At 39.4% G+C, this 17,075-nt stretch overlaps 1 protein-coding gene across 2 annotated transcripts; it reads right to left on the bottom strand.

Annotated features, from left to right (window-relative positions):
- Nucleotides 1–10,123: 10,123 nt before the first annotated feature.
- G6PC2 (glucose-6-phosphatase catalytic subunit 2) lies at nucleotides 10,124–17,019 on the bottom strand. Of its 2 annotated transcripts, XM_030849746.2 has the most exons (5): nucleotides 16,802–17,019; nucleotides 16,117–16,226; nucleotides 13,589–13,700; nucleotides 11,428–11,543; nucleotides 10,124–10,635 (listed from the first exon to the last, which is right to left on the bottom strand). In XM_030849746.2, exons 1-5 carry the CDS (start codon nucleotides 17,017–17,019, stop codon nucleotides 10,124–10,126), a joined length of 1,068 nt encoding a protein of 355 aa, XP_030705606.1. The 2 variants fall into 2 exon arrangements, with proteins under 2 accessions (XP_030705606.1, XP_030705612.1); XM_030849752.2 differs by lacking the exon at nucleotides 11,428–11,543 and having other exon boundaries at nucleotides 10,561–10,635.
- Between the last annotated feature and the right edge of the window lie 56 nt (nucleotides 17,020–17,075).

Genomic DNA, 17,075 nt, shown 5'->3' on the forward strand with positions numbered 1-17,075 from the left:
CAGGCTGAAAGGGGCAGAAAAAGGCAAGTATTAGCAGGAGCTTACCAGTCAGGGATGTTGATTTATAGATTCAAGGTGTAGTATGTGGGTGGTGAAGTCCCCATTTACTGGACTAGATTCTGCCGGTGTCCCTGGAGCAGGGGGCTCTATCCCAAGCCTTGTCCCCCTCCACATTGGTTGCTGTCCTTTGTTTCTTCAAATCCCAGCGTGAAATGAAAATAGTGAATTTTACCTTGTATAAGTGTTTTCTTCCTATGGCCAACAAATGAAATTCTGCCTACAAATGAAGCCTGAGCTATTGTATATTGAGGTATATTATTTGTTTCTGGTCCAGTGTTTCCTGGTAAATAACCACACAGGTGGTTTAACAGGTTAACTAGTTAGGTCAGGAGCATTGATGGTTGCAAAGTCAGGGAGGGAAAGGGTGGAGGACAGCATTCTAGTTAAGTTATGACAAATGGCAGTGACAAGTAAGTTGCAGAATAAAAATGCCATGAGAAGGAATTAAGCTTTGCAGTAAGCATGTGCTCATCTTGTAATATTGAAGAAAGAAGACCAAAATCTGTTTAAGTTTGCATTTCAAAGAGGAGGAACATAAGCTCTGTGCTGGGAGGCTGCCAGTTTCCTGGAATAGAATGTGTGGGGTGAGAAAAATGGATGATTAAGAGTTATTTTTTAGGGGTTTCCCTGGTGGCGCAGTGGTTAAGAATCTGCCTGCCAATGCAGGGGACACGGGTTCAAGCCCTGGTCCGGGAAGATCCCACATGCCACGGAGCAGCTAAGCCCATGAGCCACAACTATTCAGCCTGTGCTCTAGAGCCCACGAGTCACAACTACTGAGCCCATGTGCCACAACTACTGAAGCCTACATGTGCCACAACTACTGAAGCCTGTGCACTGCAACGAAGAGTGGCCCCCGCTCACTGCAACTAGAGAAAGCCCACAGCCGGAAACGAAGACCCAACGCAGTCAAAAATAAATAAATTAAATAAATAAAAATTTTAAAGAAAGAGTTATTTTTTAAATAAGGTCCTTGGAAGTTATTGATGAGAGGGAAAATGTTGACTGGAGACGGCTTGAAATGATTTGGGAAAAACATTGAATTACAACTTCAAAAATATAGAAATGAAGTTGCAAGTTTATTTTGCAACACCAGGAGTTCCAATGTCTTCATTTTTGTTCTGTATCCTGTATCACTCACAAAGATTTGGTTTCTACAGTTTTATATTATTGTTTCTCAGGTGATGGAGGGACTTGCTTAATCTGTTGTGTCTGACACTTATCTCATCTTTCTGTAATTTCTAATGCTTTCAGGATGGGTTCTGCTGTGATCAAACTCTCCCTGTTACCCCAGTTAATAAAAGTTTACAGAAGAAAAAAATAGAAGGATTGGAAGATGAAGTTGGGGAAATTTCCCTGAGGGTAGGACAGAAAGAGATGAAGAGTTAGAAAATAAAATTTAGAGGAACAATTCAGGAGATGCAATAATTAGCTAACAGCAGTTCCAGAAAGACAGTGTAGAGAAAACTGAGGGGAAAAATGATTAAATAGTCCAAGAATATGTCCTATAATTGAAGGATGTGAATTTCCAACTTGAAAGAGTTCACCAAGTGTCAAATAAAATAAATAAACAAAGATCCTACCTGGGCACACTATTATGCAATTTTGGAAAACTGGGGGAAAGGAGAAGATACTAAAATTTTCTAAGAGACATATAATAAAGAAACATAATGACATAGGATCTCTTGACAATGACACTAAAAGTCAGAAGACATAAAGATTTGCCTTCAGAATTCTGAGGGAAAAATTATCTCCATCCTGGAATTGTATACCTAGCAAACTATTCTCAAGAATGAGAGAGGCCTAAAGAAATTCTGTCATGTAAGTGTCTCAAAACTGCATGAAAGCAGATACCCATAAACCAGAAATGCTACTATTTGAGAAAAAAATAGAAGAGTTGGCCTCCAGATCCTTTTGTATAGAAACACCTTTTCATACAGTTACTCTAAGTCTATTCTACATGTGCTGTTAGGAAATTGTTTCAATAAAAAGACTTTGAATTTAGTAGTGCAGTCATGCATGCAATTTTTTGGCAATCATACACTCACTTAAAAAGGTAGATCCTTTAATTTTTTGATGCTATGTCCTGAAAGAGGAAAATACATAGGATCATAATTAGGTATAGTTTGCCACATAGTTATTCATGAATTAAATGTAAGTTTCCTATCCTAAGATAATATCAGAATATTCTATTCAGGTTGTTTTAGGATCCTGCCTCATGTTTCCAACTAAGAGTTGGATCTGTTAATATCTCTTATGCATGCAGAATCTCTCTGCAGTCAGAGCACATAAGGATATTAGTGGAGATAAAAAATTGCAAATTTGGTTGCTGTTTCCAAACACATTTTGAGATAAATTTACATATGCGTGTGTGCCATTATAAAATAAGCATTATGTCCATTTGTATTTGCTGAAAATTTCCAGATCAAGTGAATAATCTCACCTGCCTATAAGAGACGTCAGGTGAAATTAACTTAAACGAAATTTGAAACACAATTCCAATTTCTTTCACACTGTATTCAATTAAATGTCAAATTAATTTAAATGGATAGACTGTAAATAAAGCAATGCACATGATTATCATCTAATTAGCACTGGCCAACATTATAATGTGCTCATTAGTGAGTTGTATGGTATCCTAAGGCTCATAATGAGTAACCAGGGTACGCGTGATTGCCATGTAGCTGTCTGGATGCAACTACTCAACCCAATAAATCAGTCCTAAGACAAACTGTGCAGTAGAAAAAGGAAGAATATATAGCCAGTGAGTTGGCAGTTCCTTCCTTCCTGTAATTCAGGTACAGCTCCTACTCTCAGATACAAAGAGATAGATGTGAGAAGAACAGAATAGCTGGAGATAGAAAGGGAGCTGTTCACTGAAGGTGACCCAGAGCTAGTGTCTACAGTTAAGAATGACTACAGAAAAGAAAGAAAATTGTGCTATCTTACTGGTTGAGAGTATATATTCCTGGTATATCAAGTATGGAATCAAAGTAAGAGACGAGCAATGTTTTCATAAAATACCTTAGAGTGCTTTCCTGGTGGCACAGTGGTTGAGAGTCCGCCTGCCGATGCAGGGGACACGGGTTCGTGCCCCAGTCCAGGAGGATCCCACATGCCGCGGAGCGGCTGGGCCCGTGAGCCATGCCCGCTGAGCCTGCACGTCCGGAGCCTGTGCTCCGCAAAGGGAGAGGCCACAATGGTGAGAGGGCCGCGTACCGCAAAAAAAAAAAAAAAAAAAAAAAAAAAAAAAAACCTTAGAGTTTGAAAATTCAATTAATCATTTAAATATACCCCATAGTAACATTCACAAACCATTTCATTATTTAGAAAGCATCTTGCCTTCATAATTTTTGTGTGTTATTGTGAAACCATTTAGTAGGTTGCAGAGGAGGAAGGCAGCTGTAAGTTGCATTCATTGTTATATACGTAAGAAGTTGTAGGTTGACACCCAATCCTACACCCCTTCCCTTGCTTACCCCTTGAGATAGAGGGGCCTCTGTCTCAGAGGTTGGAAAGTAAAATATTTACCTTCCCAGACTCCTTTGCAGCTAGGGTAAGCCATGTGACTGTTCTGGTCAATGAAATATAGACACAAGTCTCTATGGAGGCTTCCCCTTCTGGAACAAAGCCTGGGTTAAGAAAGCCCATTTGCATTCCCCTCTCTTCTTTCCTGGATGCACGGCAGCCATGCTGTGGCCATTTGGATAGAAGCCACACACTATGGATGGCAGAGCAGGAAGAAAGACAGAGCCTGACTCCTGGACATCCTTAGGCAGCTGTTGCAGCCTGGACTGCCCACCTCCAGTCAACCTGTTACACAAGAAAAAAACACCTCTCACTTGTATAAGCTACTGAAGTAGTTTGTCATAGTTGTAGTTTTTGTTGTTGATTATGGATTAACACACTCAGTAGATACACTTAGATTTTTATTAATAAAAAACGTTGAAACATAAGTATAAAGACAATAGAGCAATGTTGAAGTATTGATGTGTGCACAAATGACCTCAAAGTATGACTTTTATATACAGAAGTATTCCAAAAACATTGAGTGAAAGAAGAAATTACTCAGTCTTTTTGCAAAAGTCACTGCTATGAGAAGGAGATGTCACTGGATGGATGTCCTTTGCAGCTCATTCTAGTGGATTTTCGGGAACATACCATATACCCTGCTTTATTACACTTTAAGTGAATGAGGCCTTTACTTAGAAACTTAGTGTTTTGTGATTATGCTTTCTCATCCTCTCCCATTATAAAATTGGTCTCAGACTGGGAACGATCTGGATTCCATTGGCAAGATATAGCCAGAGTGGAAAAGAAAGTGATTCAAGAAGAGGATGAATTTGAAAGGGGGGCAGGCAGGGGTTTAGAAGAGACGGGGAATAATGTTACCAGCTAATTTGTAGCTGGAGACAGTGTCAATCCAAAACCTTCCAAGCCCACAAGCCAGAGATATCCCTGGAGTCTACCCAGAGCCTGGAGCCCGTGGAGATCTACCCCAGGGAAAGGCCTATATTGAACCTTATCCTTGATTCTCTAGCACCTAAAGGCATTTAATAAGTGTTTGTCAGGTGAGCGGACAGAGGGGGTTAGAGAGAAAAAAGAGCAAAGACCGAAGGGGCCCTATTTGAGTCTGAGAAGATTTTAGAAGCTACGTGGAACTGAATCTCTAATTTAATTTAGCACGGTCATCCTCAGAAACCTTGGCATCATAAAATTTGGTGTTAGAATTTTTGTTGTATTCAAGAAGTACATTTCAACAGCCATATAGAATTAAAAAATAAATATTATCTTTATTTCTTTGAGAGATCCACAATTAGTCCACAACAAACTTACTAAAATGCTATTTCAAAGTTCTAGCACTTTCCTCACATAGCAAGTTGGTTAAACCCTTCCTCCCACAGAGTGAATTTTCTTGTTTCCCTTCTCACTCAGCCTGTTACTGTACATATCCCATTAGTATCTCTTCCAGCAAGAAGAATTTCTTCTTTACGATGTTAAGGAAGGGGAAATGGAGCTGGTGATTTAGTTACAGGATTTCTTTTGTTAAGATATTCGAGCAGGAAGTCTGTGAATACTTTCATATGAATAATTTTGCCCTCTAAGATCAGTTACATTATTTCACGTCTCCATGCATCTCCTTTCATAGCGATACAATTCAGATACTAATAGGAATAGGGTGTTTTAAAGACTTAAATGTATTACATAAATCTAAAATTGTTTATTAAAGTAGCAAATTACAAAATGGAGTACACTTTAGAATTTACAGCCTTGTTCATTTGCATGTAAGTAAAATTTAATGTACTCTAGCTCTTCTTCCAGTTTTATTGAATGAAATCCTCAGAGTTGCAGAATGTCAGAGCTGGAAGGAACCTTTCATTCTAAGCCCATTTTAAGCCCCTCATCTTAGAAACTGGTCAACTGAATCTACTAACATTAAATGGACTCCCAGTATCCCAGTGGTTAGACGCAGAGACAGGTTAGAACCCAGTCTAAGGACTCCATCCCGGGTGCTTGCTGCCAAACTCCAAGAAGTCTTTTGTACATCTATCTGTCTGTGAATTCTCTAGCACCTGCCCCCTTGAGTTCTGACACAATTTGGGATCCATATAGGGATGTGCGGTACCATCTCTTGATTGGCCAGCATGAGCAGGGCACCGATACTCCAATGCTAAAAGGATAAGATCTACACAAAAATCTCACAAACTCAGACAGGAACGTTGACTTCCCCCTTGTTAAGTCAATGCAATCTTCAAATAGAAAGGCAGCAGGGCCTCTACAATTTCTTTCACTCAAAAAAATTATAAAAAGGCAGAGTTTGGAATGATTCTGTAGAAAAAGAGATATCGAGGATCAGATGCTTTCAATGAAGAATTACTGAGTTTGAGGGCAAGGGTGGCATCTAAGAAAGGCAGTGATGGGTGAACTCAATGCCCACCTTTAGAAAACCCCTTCCATTAATGGCAGTGCGTGTGAGCAGGGATGACAGTCTGGCCAGTACTGTTCCCAAGACTGAATTCAAGAAGAAGTCAAGTCTTTGAACAGAAGTTGGGGCGTGATTGGCCCAACTGATATGGAAGGCAGCGGGGAGCTAGAGAAGGAAGCTCTTCATCTTAATCAGCTCTGGGTTACTTTCCCAGGCACATATGTGGACTGCACCTCCTGTGGAGTGCCCAGATTGTCCCAGGGCAGTGGTTTCTGCTCTCGCTTGGGCCAGCACTGGAAATGGGCCAAGGTGGGTGAGAGCGATCGCTCCTGTTGGCAGCCCCCGGTCTGTGCCACAAATCCCGCTCGGCAGGACCACAGCTGCCACTCTTCTCATTACCTTCCCTGGGTCCCAGCAGCTTCTTCAGGACATAGTGTTTTGAGGGGAAAATATCACAGTTTTTGAGCAGAAGATAGATTCAGAAATCACCTGGCAAAATGTTCGAAGAAAAGATTCTAAGAAATTAAAAACCAAATAATTAGTCAGCTTTGTGTTAACCTTTATAACCCCAACCTTTGAATTTCTTCCCTCCTTGAGTGCAATCATGTCTGCGCTACCAAAAGAAACGAGATGCGATTTCTTCCAAGTCATTACTGTGATCTCCATCAAAGAACAGCAAAGACAGTAATTAGTACTCCACACCAAATCAGCCTCACATTTGACATAAATTGCATTTGTCCTCTGCAGAGCTAAAAGGAAGCGTTTCTAATTCTTAGAATTTTCTTATGAGTTGCTGTCATTTGGCAGAAGTTGCTGGAGTGTTGCTTCTTACAGACCTTTCTTGTTGTTAACTGTTTTTTTTTTTTTTTTTTAAGAAAAACAAAATGAAGACTTCAAAAAATAAACAAGTAGCACTACTTTACCTTCAGTGTGGAATCACCATCAGAAAGCCTTAAAGGTAAGGGGAAGGAAAAATTAGGAACACCACCTTAGTTTCTTGGCAGCGTTGAGGTCCATTCTTCCAGAAAGCTGTTTGCAATTTCCAGAGAGGCTAGGACAATCAGTCAACAAGGGCCAAATCCTCAGGTGCAACTAGATACCAGCGATCCTTTTTGAATAGATTTTGAATATCTTCAGAAGTACTGATATCCAGCATATGGGTATGAGAGACCCAGACAAACGGGAAAACTTGGTCAGAAAGTCATCCAGCCATGTGAATATTGGATAAAGCTCCACTCAGTTTTGTCACCCTTCAAGGGTTTCTGGGGCACAGTGCAGGGAGGGGGAACTCAGACTCCCTGATTTGAGGTGACAGAGCTAAGAGTCCTGGGACACCAAAGCAGTTAGAGCTCACAGGACAGAGTAAGACAAGAGAGCTGCACAGAGAGAGACTCCCAGATCTGCAGAGGATTTCTCTCGAAAATGTAGCAGAGTTTACTATTAACTTTTTATGGTCACTTTAATCCTTCGAGCCCCAGAAATGTTTCGTGTCAGTTACCACACATGTTAAAATTTCTTTTAAAATGTGTGAAGATCACAATGGGAATTACTTATCACCATGCATGTTTTGAACCTGTTGACAGTAACTATTATTTTTTTCATCTGGAAAGTAACATCCATGGGCTAATCAAAAGATCTCCTGGTTGGAATAAACATACCTTGTCCATGTTCCGCCAACAAACCACTGACACCTCAGTTTCTCCATATAGAATAAAGCAGTTAACATCGATTCATGCTGTCTCACAGGAATGTGGTACAGGTGACAACCTAAAAAAAATTTTTTTTTTTAGGGAAAGCACTTTGGGACTTGATCTGTGTTACCCAATTCAGTAGCCACAGACACATATGACTATTTAACTTTAAATTAATTAAAAGTAAATAAAATTTTTAAATGCAATTCCTCAGTTGTGTTAGCTGTGTTTCAAGAGTTTAATAGCTGTGGCTACCATACAGATACAGAACATCTCCATCATTGCAGAAAGTTCAATTGACGTGCTGGAATATACAGTCTTCATATCCTTAAGAAATGACTCACATTTTAGATACCAAGTCTTTTGACTTTCTCTTATACCAAGTTTTTTTTGTATGTATATGTACCAGTTTGATCTTGAATTTATTTACAGGGTGTGAATAAATATAAAGCATTTAGAGATATAACTTTGAATTTAAAGGGCACCTTATAGTAATTTTTTAAATCACCCTTCTGTTGTACTGAAATAGGCATAGAGAAGGCATCAACTTAACCCGCTAAGGCAGATACCCATTCAAAATGTTGTCAAAGGGAAGGGATTCCACACTCTTCTTGTTAATTTGCATATCTTTTCAAATGTATGTTTCTCAAGTCACTTGTCTAGATTTTCTCATCTTGAAAGCTCATGATATTGACATTTTTCTTCTGAATATGTAGATATGTGGACATTATGAAAATATGGTTATAGTTACAGTTAAGTCAAATAAGCTCAATTCCACTTAGTTTTGGCAAATAGATTGGAAGCAGAAGAGTCTTTTCCATCATTATTAAAGGCAGGCATTTTCGCCAAGGCTGTGAGAAGCTCTTCTTCTTGCTGCCTAAGAGGTTTCTTTCTTTCTTTTTTTAAATTTATTTTATTATTTATTTATTTATTTATTTTTGGCTGCATTGGGTCCTCGTTGCTGCGTGTGGACTTTCTGTAGTCATGGCGAGCGGGGCCCACTCTTCATTGCCGTGCGCGTGCTTCTTGTTGCAGTGGCTTCTCTTGTCGCTCAGCACGGGCTCTAGGCACGCGGGCTTCAGTAGTTGTGGCACAGGGGCTCAGTTGTTGTGGCTCGCGGGTTCTAGAGCACAGGCTCAGTAGTTGTGGCGCACGGGCTTTGTTGCTCTGTGGCACGTGGGATCTTCCCGGACCAGGGGTCGAACCCGTGACCCCTGCATTGGCAGGTGGATTCTTAACCAGTGCGCTGCCAGGGAATTCCCTAGTTATCAACTTAAAGTCCAGAATTACTAGGTCCAATGAGGGGAAAAAAACTTTACTGAAAAATTTTTAGTATATTAATATTCCATCAATAATAATTTTCTGAAATAAAGCTGTGGCTTTTCATCACAGTTCAGTACACACAGAACCAAGCTAATAGATATAAGCATTTCATAGTTTTCCTGGCTTAGAGCATGACCTTAAGAAAGGCACTTGATTTCCCTGGTTTTGAAAGATTAGCTCCTAAAAATAAAGTATAAGGATGTCATAGTGAAGAGATAACCCTTTGGGGGGTAAATAATGTTCTAAGCCGAACATCTTCAGCAGAATTTATTAAAATATTGGAAAGCACTACCATAAAACAGAGACCAGGAGTTAAGCAGAGATTCAAGTCCAGACAGTAACCCGGCCTGTTTCCTTTCCTGTGGATATGTAACCATAACTAGAGCTACTGCTGGCCCCATCAAGACCCTGCTTGCATGGTCTAAGTCAAACAGCATATGGTATTTTAATGTCATTTCTGAAAAAATAGCTGATTTACATGGCAAACATCATAGAACCTATGTAAAAGCATTCATTCTTACAGATTTTTACCTCTTGAAGAAACAAAACATGGTGTCATGGAAATACATGTCAGAAGATTGGGTTCTAATTCCTGTTCTGACGGTGGTGTGATACCGGTGAGTTCTTTCACCTGAATAAACCTCTATTTCCTTATCTGAACACTGAGGGGATCAGGCTTGATTGCCGTTAAAATGCCCACAGGAGCCAGAAGCAGCCTGACTTTAAGATATACTGGGGGGCCTGTAGGGTACTGAAAACTGTGACAGCCTGCAAAGAGCACGTCTCCTACTGGGGGCAGTCAGCAACAGCGGATTGTCTCCAGGTGGGAATGCAGGCCCTGTGTTACCATATTGTCAGATTTTTTGGGAAAATACAGAAATTCAGGTTTTTGTGTCAAATATCCTGGTTTTAAATGTTGGCAACTAATCTAAAATAGGAAAAAAAAAAAAAAGACCACCCCGAAGGCCAAACTAATCATACATGTGAATGGATTGGGTCCTATGGCCACCATTTTGTGACCTCTGAATGGAAGCTTCCAGTCTCTCCCTGCCCTATGGTCTCACTGGAGGATGGAGGAGGAGGGTCACCCTGGGGCCACACGGCACTAACCCTCCCCACAACTCTAATTAATCTTTTTTTCACTTGGTTTCATTAACATATGAATACAGTAGGGAATCAGGGCAACCACAGTCAGTGGGATGGACGCACTTTTACAGAAAGACAGCATGTAAAATAAATACTCCGTGTGAGTCGGGATCTTGACGAAATGGTAGAGCTGCAGTGTGGTCAACGAGGCCAGGGTGCAGAGCAGCCGGAAGCTCAGCCTATAGCCGTTTTCCCCTCTGCAGCTCCTAAGGAACATCTCTGAGTTGATTGCAAAGCCCAGGCCAAAGAGGACCCCAAGGTTTCTCACGAGTCCAGCAAAAGGCGTGGTGTCAATGTGGATCCAGTCAGGGTTGGCACACCACTTCTTGGCTATGGGCACAGACCACAGCAGGTCAATGTCAAGCAGTCTGAGAAGCAGGTAAAAGCCAAGTGCAAACAGGAAGAGGAAGAGGTTGGTCTTCAAGTATGTGCTCAGGCTGGCCGTTTGGATCCTTGGAGTGTGTTCAAAGGCCTCTGCCACAAGCATGCCTGGGGATTGGAAAGAGACACTGAAGATAACTGTCTGGCTTTGAACCTCTCAGGAATTATTCCTCTCTGCATTAAAGAATTTAGCCATAGTTTTCAATGATAAAGGGCTGCAGAAACCTAGGTTCTATCCATTTCCAAAGCCTTTTTTTAAGGCAGTAACTAAAACCACACTTGCCCCGTGTCTTTTCACCATCCACATTAGTGCAGGGGCATGGGTCAGGAGTCCAGGGCACTGAGTGACAACCACTTCACAGGCAGAGCACTGATCTAGGTGCTTGCAATTCATGTTTCAATTGCCACAGCCAATTAACGTAGAGAGCCTTCAAAAGGTACATGGGGCTGAACAGTGTAAACTCAGTCATGGTGAACGCTGCCTTGGAAATACAAAGCAGCTGCTGAATGAAGTCCACGGTCAGGTAATAATCGCTGCAGGTGTTTCAGAGAGAACGGCATGGTGTGCAGGTTGGAAGGCCTTATTAAGTCCCCCAAACCGAGACACAAGCACGCCGTCCTAAGTGGTGGTTTAAGACTTGGACTCAGCTCTAGCCACACTTCAGAGAAGCCCATCTCATGAAGAGGTAATGGGTTTATCCTACTGAGTGAGAATGTGCCATTGTGTCCATGGAGAATTTGAGAGGTGTGTGGAACCCCTTAAGCTCCCAGGGTATCATTAAGTATCAGTGGCTTGATAGGATTACCTGAGATTGGGGAACATTAGCAGAGAGAGTCAACATAAAACAAAGGACACTAAAGCATTCAATGACACAACTAAAGGTAAGTGATCATATTTACCACCAATTACTCCAAGAATAACTTGATGAGGAAAATGTGTTGCTATGAATACTCTGGAGATGCAGACACTGATTTGAATCAACCAAAAAAGACTCCAAAGAAATGACCAGGTGAGTCTACGATGGAAGAATAGATACAAGCATAAAAGGCAAAGAAATTGTATCATTCATAAAAATGCGGGGGGCGGGGGAAGTGACACCAGATGATCTTTCTCAGAGGAATCTTCTAGCTGTGATATAATATCATGATTCTAGAGTTTTTTCTTCCAAAAATTTTTTCTATGTACTCCATAGGATTTGAAAAGCTTTAACAGATGTTTCTACATTCATCAATGCATTAAACTTAACCAGTGCTATATCCTGAGATTTTAATAAATGCTATAAAAGGAAGCCAACTTGGCATCCTGATAATTATTTTAATGAAGTAGGGGAAATTCAAGTTTGGGGGAATTATTAATGTCCACAGCGATCAAGAATGAATTATATATATTTTTTGCTCTTTGTCATATGTGCTTCCTCTTTCCTCTCTCAGCCTCTCTTTGCTTGAAGAAAACTCACTGGAGAGGCAGCTGCCACGCTGATGGAAACACATGAGCATTCCATCAAGGGCAAGTTTTCACTGGGTTTAATTTCACAGACTCTCAAGAGTCCTGGCTCCTTGTTTCTTGACACATAGAAAATAAGGAACAGAAAAGTGACCGATGGGTTATATGTCTTGGATTAGAAGCAGCAGTGTGCAGAAAACTTATAAAAATATTTAAATCCAAGCAATGCTCATCATTTTAATAAAAAAAGAGTTAGCAATAATGAGTTCTAGGAATCCTTGAGTGTTCTGAATGATTTGTTCCTGATAATTGGACCAAACTTTGATTACTGAAAAATTATGGAATAGAGAGAAACAAGACTTTCAAAGAGAAAGTAAGCAGGAGTTATCCATATGGAAGAAGAATCAATAAGGGTGTGGTAATGTTTAGGTAAGTTGTAGGCACTCAGTACATTTTGATGGCTGAAGGAGATGTTGCAGTTATAAGAATCAAAGAGGAGTCAAGAGAATTTCTTTTTAGAAGAAACAAATGATTTTCCAGGTTTGGGAACTGGAGGAGCAAATGAACTAACAGAGAAAAGGTGAGGCTTAGCTAGATTCCTACTTTGAAAAACTGTCTACGGATAGAAAATGCTAATTTCTTTAAATTACAACAACTCTCTACTGTTGTTGTTTGAGATAATGAATACCTTAAGGCATACAGGTCACAGTCTCATCAGGATAAACTTTAAAGATACCCAAATTCCTTTGGTTACTTGTTTTGTATATTACCCAATATTACTCTAAAAAGTAGAATATGAGATGGATCTTGGAAATTTTTTATTATAAATAACTTATATAATGGTGTACGTTTCAGTATTTTTTATGCAATTAACTGACAAATCTTATCTCAGGTAGCCTAATAATTTATGATTAAAGTGGTGCTCAGAATTGTTTTAATGATAAAGTATATCAGGAAAGAAAAGAAGGAAAAAGTCTAATTTCTACAAAAATTTTGAATAATCTTACAGGTCTAGGCCTTTCGGAATGTTAATCTACTAACATTAAATCTACTAACATTCAAATTTAAGTTTGTCTCTAGAATGTTTTTAATTAAAAAGGTTGCATAGTCTTTAAAGCTAGAATATATTTTATTGACTTCAAAATCATTGGCTGTTCAAAGAAGAAAGCATAATTACATGAAAGTAACGGATACATTCAAGGGGAATGATGCTTCTCAAATGTCTAGTTAATCTTAAAGCAAGGGAATGTGCATGCAAAAATACATCATTATATAATTTTAGGTGATCTATTTGTGAGCTACCAAAGTGATTATTGTATTATGGATTACATTGTATTATTGTATTATGGATTATTGTATTAATGTACCCAAAGGCACATTTAGAAAGTCATTAGTCAATTAAACATATCCAACCCTATAATGTAATTGCCGTGAACTAATTAAGGTATTATCTTAAAGCAGAATCTTAATTTTCTATTCATTTTGCTATTTTGGATATGATAGAATTGAATAAGCACATTTCAATAACTAAAAATACACTAAGCTGAATTTTTCAGAAGACTTTCTGTGTTTGAAACTGTCATGTTCCAGGGCTACAGAGACTGGAGCAAAGCTGACCTGTGCAGAGTGGTGAATGACTTATCCATCCGACTGATGGTGTGGCCCAGGGCAGCTGTCACCATGACATACCAGACACATGATGAGCCCATTGCATGGCCAGATGGACTTCCTGCAACAAGAAAGTGGCAATCCATTTGAAAGGTGGTTAATAGAGTATCATTATCAGAAATGGACAATAGAATAACACATTAGCCATGAAAATTACAAATAACTCAGAAAAAAAAGCCACAGGGCACAGGCTCTATGTAAGGTTTAGAAATAGGTAGAAATAAAGAAAACTGAGTCAAATTGAGCCTCAAAATACTATTTCAAAATTTTTCCCCAGGTTATTCAAGTTCATCAAAGTCCAGAAATCAAAATGTTCAAGGGTAAGTAAGAACTCAGGCTGTTGCATCAGAAAATCTGCCACATCCTTAGTCATTCTTCATATCTAATTGTTTTTAATTGATGAGAAAACTGAAGTACTTGGATTGGATCTTGAATCAGCTTATTTTCCTTGGGTTGAAAAGTCAAACATCTAAAGGCTATCATTGCTATGTCTGATTTACCAACTGACTGCTGGGTACCAACACCTACCCCCATGCCTATCTTTTGGCTGGCCGCTGCAGAAGGAGTCTTTGTCATTAAAAGGATGAGGGAAGCTATAAAGGGGTATTAATCCTGGCAGAAGAAATCAGCAGACAGGTAGCCTTTCTATTCCCAGAATGCCTTTCCCATGTTGCTTGATCTTTTTTAAAAAATCACTTTACTTTGATGTCCTCCCTGAGTTTTTACCAAGGGGAGATTCATTCAGGTTAAACACCAGTCTCTCTTTTTTTTTCTTTTTTCCGCGATATGCGGGCCTCTCACTGCTGTGGCCCCTCCCGTTGCGGAGCACAGGCTCCGGACGCGCAGGCTCAGCGGCCATGGCTCACGGGCCCAGCTGCTCCGCGGCATATGGGATCCTCCCGGACCGGGGCACGAACCCGCGTCCCCTGCATCGGCAGGCGGACCCTCAACCACTGCGCCACCAGGAAAGCCCAACACCAGTCTCTTTGAAAAACACTAAGTTAAATAAAGACTAATCTATTTCTTATAGATCTGTTTCTTTCAAGTCTATTTCTTAAACAGGAATTTTCAGAGCCTTTTATATGCTTCATGACTTGTAAATCTTCAAGGAGTGAATGTAAAATGTATTATTTCTTTTCTTTTCTTTTCTTTTCTTTTTTTCAGAAAATGTCTCATAAGACAGAACACATGCTGGGAAGTTCTGGGGTAAACCAAAGTACCATTTCAATTGTCTGAAAGGCTATCCATCCATCCATCCATCCATCCATCCATCCATTCATCCATCCATCCCACATTGCTTTCACAAAGATAAAATACACACCACCCTGACATGATGGAATGCACAGTCTATTGGAGGAGCCAGATATTAAAGAATTAACTATAATATAGTTTGATAAGTACTATAACAGATGGATGTCTACTCTTATGAGAGCAAAAAATAAAGATATTCAGAAAACTTATTAGGAACTTACACATTGACTGTATTCAGGGTTAGTCTCAGGATGTCAAATGCCAAGAATTTTAGTCTATGTAACAAATTGTGGTGAGGTACAATATAACACAGTCTTAGAAATTAAAACAACGTGTAGTTTACCTTTATATATATTTAAAAACCTTTTTAAAAATCTTAAACTCAACTCCCATAGTAAAGACTTTACACTCATACAGAATCTTACTTATAATAAAAAAGAAAATGGATCAAGAAGTCTACTTATATACTGTATACACAAGAGAAAAAAGAAATTTAAAAGAAATAATTATAAGCTTAGAGAGAATTTCTATAGGCAATAGTAATACCAGGAAGTCCTTACCTTTCTTACGGAAGCTGTGTCTATTGTCTCCTCATTCATGTGATTCTCAGATCTATAATAACTTTGAAAATTGCACAGCAGCAGATAAAGCTACATTTCTAGAATTTTAATATAGTTTTGGGGTAATTTGTTCTAGCTAATTGTTTTTTGTTTGTTTCAGTATCAAACCATGACATTTTTCTAAAAAACACCAACTATAAAATCATTTGGGGCTTCCCTCGTGGCGCAGTGGTTGGGAGTCCGCCTGCCGATGCAGGGGACACGGGTTCATGCCCCGGTCCGGGAAGATCCCACATGCCGCGGAGTGGCTGGGCCGGTGAGCCATGGCCGCTGAGCCTGCGCGTCTGGAGCCTGTGCTCCACAACGGGAGAGGCCACAGCAGTGAAAGGCCCGCGTACAGCAAAAAAAAAAAAAAAAAAAAAAAAAATCATTTGGGGAATATTCTCTTAATTAACCCTTTTACAAATAAAAAAAATGAAATTTTCTTACTCATAAAACTTTTGTCCTTTTCATTAGCAATTTTTGTTTATGAACTTTTAGCATCCTCATGCATGACATTTTCTTTAGTACGCTTTATGATATCGTACGGTTATTAGCTGATCATCATGCACAATGGCTCTCTATTGGAATATCTTTAATTAACCTGCAGCTGCTATAATTGCTTACCTGGACCTGTTTCACACGTAGTGGGGAACTGTTCAAGGCATGGACTTGAGTGATTTGGGTAAATCTGAGTTTCTTGGACCCACCAGTAAGGCCGATGACCAAATAATATCCTGTATTTAAAGAAATATAAATATGCATATATATTTAAATATACAACTATTACTTAATTGGAGACCAACGATTCTCTCCTATAAAAATGAGTCAAGCAGAACATTGATGGGGAAAACTCGTGATTAAAAGACTTTGAAAGAACTTGCTTTCTGGCCTGTGTCTCAATACAGAGGATGACAGTCATCTGGAGTTTGGGCAGCCTAGGTTCCAATAAAAACAGGGACAGTTTTCCTTGCAGGGGAAGTCCTTGGGTGCTTAGGATACTTAGACTGGAAATATCAGAGTGGTTCCTGGAATTATCAATCTGTTCATTATGATGCTGCTCGTTTAACTCACTTCTTGGTTAATCACATCATATATGTAACAGGCTTTTGGAATTTTCTTCTAAGTCAGATCAAGTATACATTTCTATGCCTTTATGTAAGTTCTATTTAGGAATAGATGTTTCAAGTTAACTGGTATGTTTGAAAGATTTTCCAAGTAAAACTATACACATCTGAAATGTGATCATTAAGACCAAGCTACAAATTTAAGAATAAGCTTTAGGAAAAATGAAACAAAACAGAAGGCTTACCATTTAAAAATAAGATTGAACCAATCCCCAACGACTGCTACCCATATCATCTTGGTTCCAACTGCCTGATTAAGTTGAAACCAAAGTGGAAAATAAATAGAAAAGATATTCCGGGGATCTCCAACATTGGACATAAAATTTAGAAAACTGTAGTAAGCTCGGTAGTCCTTCTGCAAATGCTGAATAATGAGCACTCCGTTCCTATGAAGGAAATCCATCTTGAAAGAGAGGCAATTCTACACATAGAGCAAGTGGAGCCGAAGTTCTCTGAGTT

Source organism: Globicephala melas, chromosome 7, assembly GCF_963455315.2.
Source record: "Globicephala melas chromosome 7, mGloMel1.2, whole genome shotgun sequence".
Lineage (NCBI taxonomy): Eukaryota > Metazoa > Chordata > Mammalia > Artiodactyla > Delphinidae > Globicephala > Globicephala melas.

Bases quoted from the DNA above. Each gene is read 5' to 3' on its own strand.
- G6PC2 (XM_030849746.2), bottom strand. From the start codon at position 17,019: ATGGATTTCCTTCATAGGAACGGAGTGCTCATTATTCAGCATTTGCAG. The intron at 13,701-16,116 runs GTAAGCAATTAT...TTCTTGTTGCAG, and splicing joins TACGTGTGAAACAGGTCCAG to GAAGTCCATCTGGCCATGCA. The intron at 10,636-11,427 runs GTAAATATGATC...TCCAATCCCCAG, and splicing joins TATTCTTGGAGTAATTGGTG to GCATGCTTGTGGCAGAGGCC.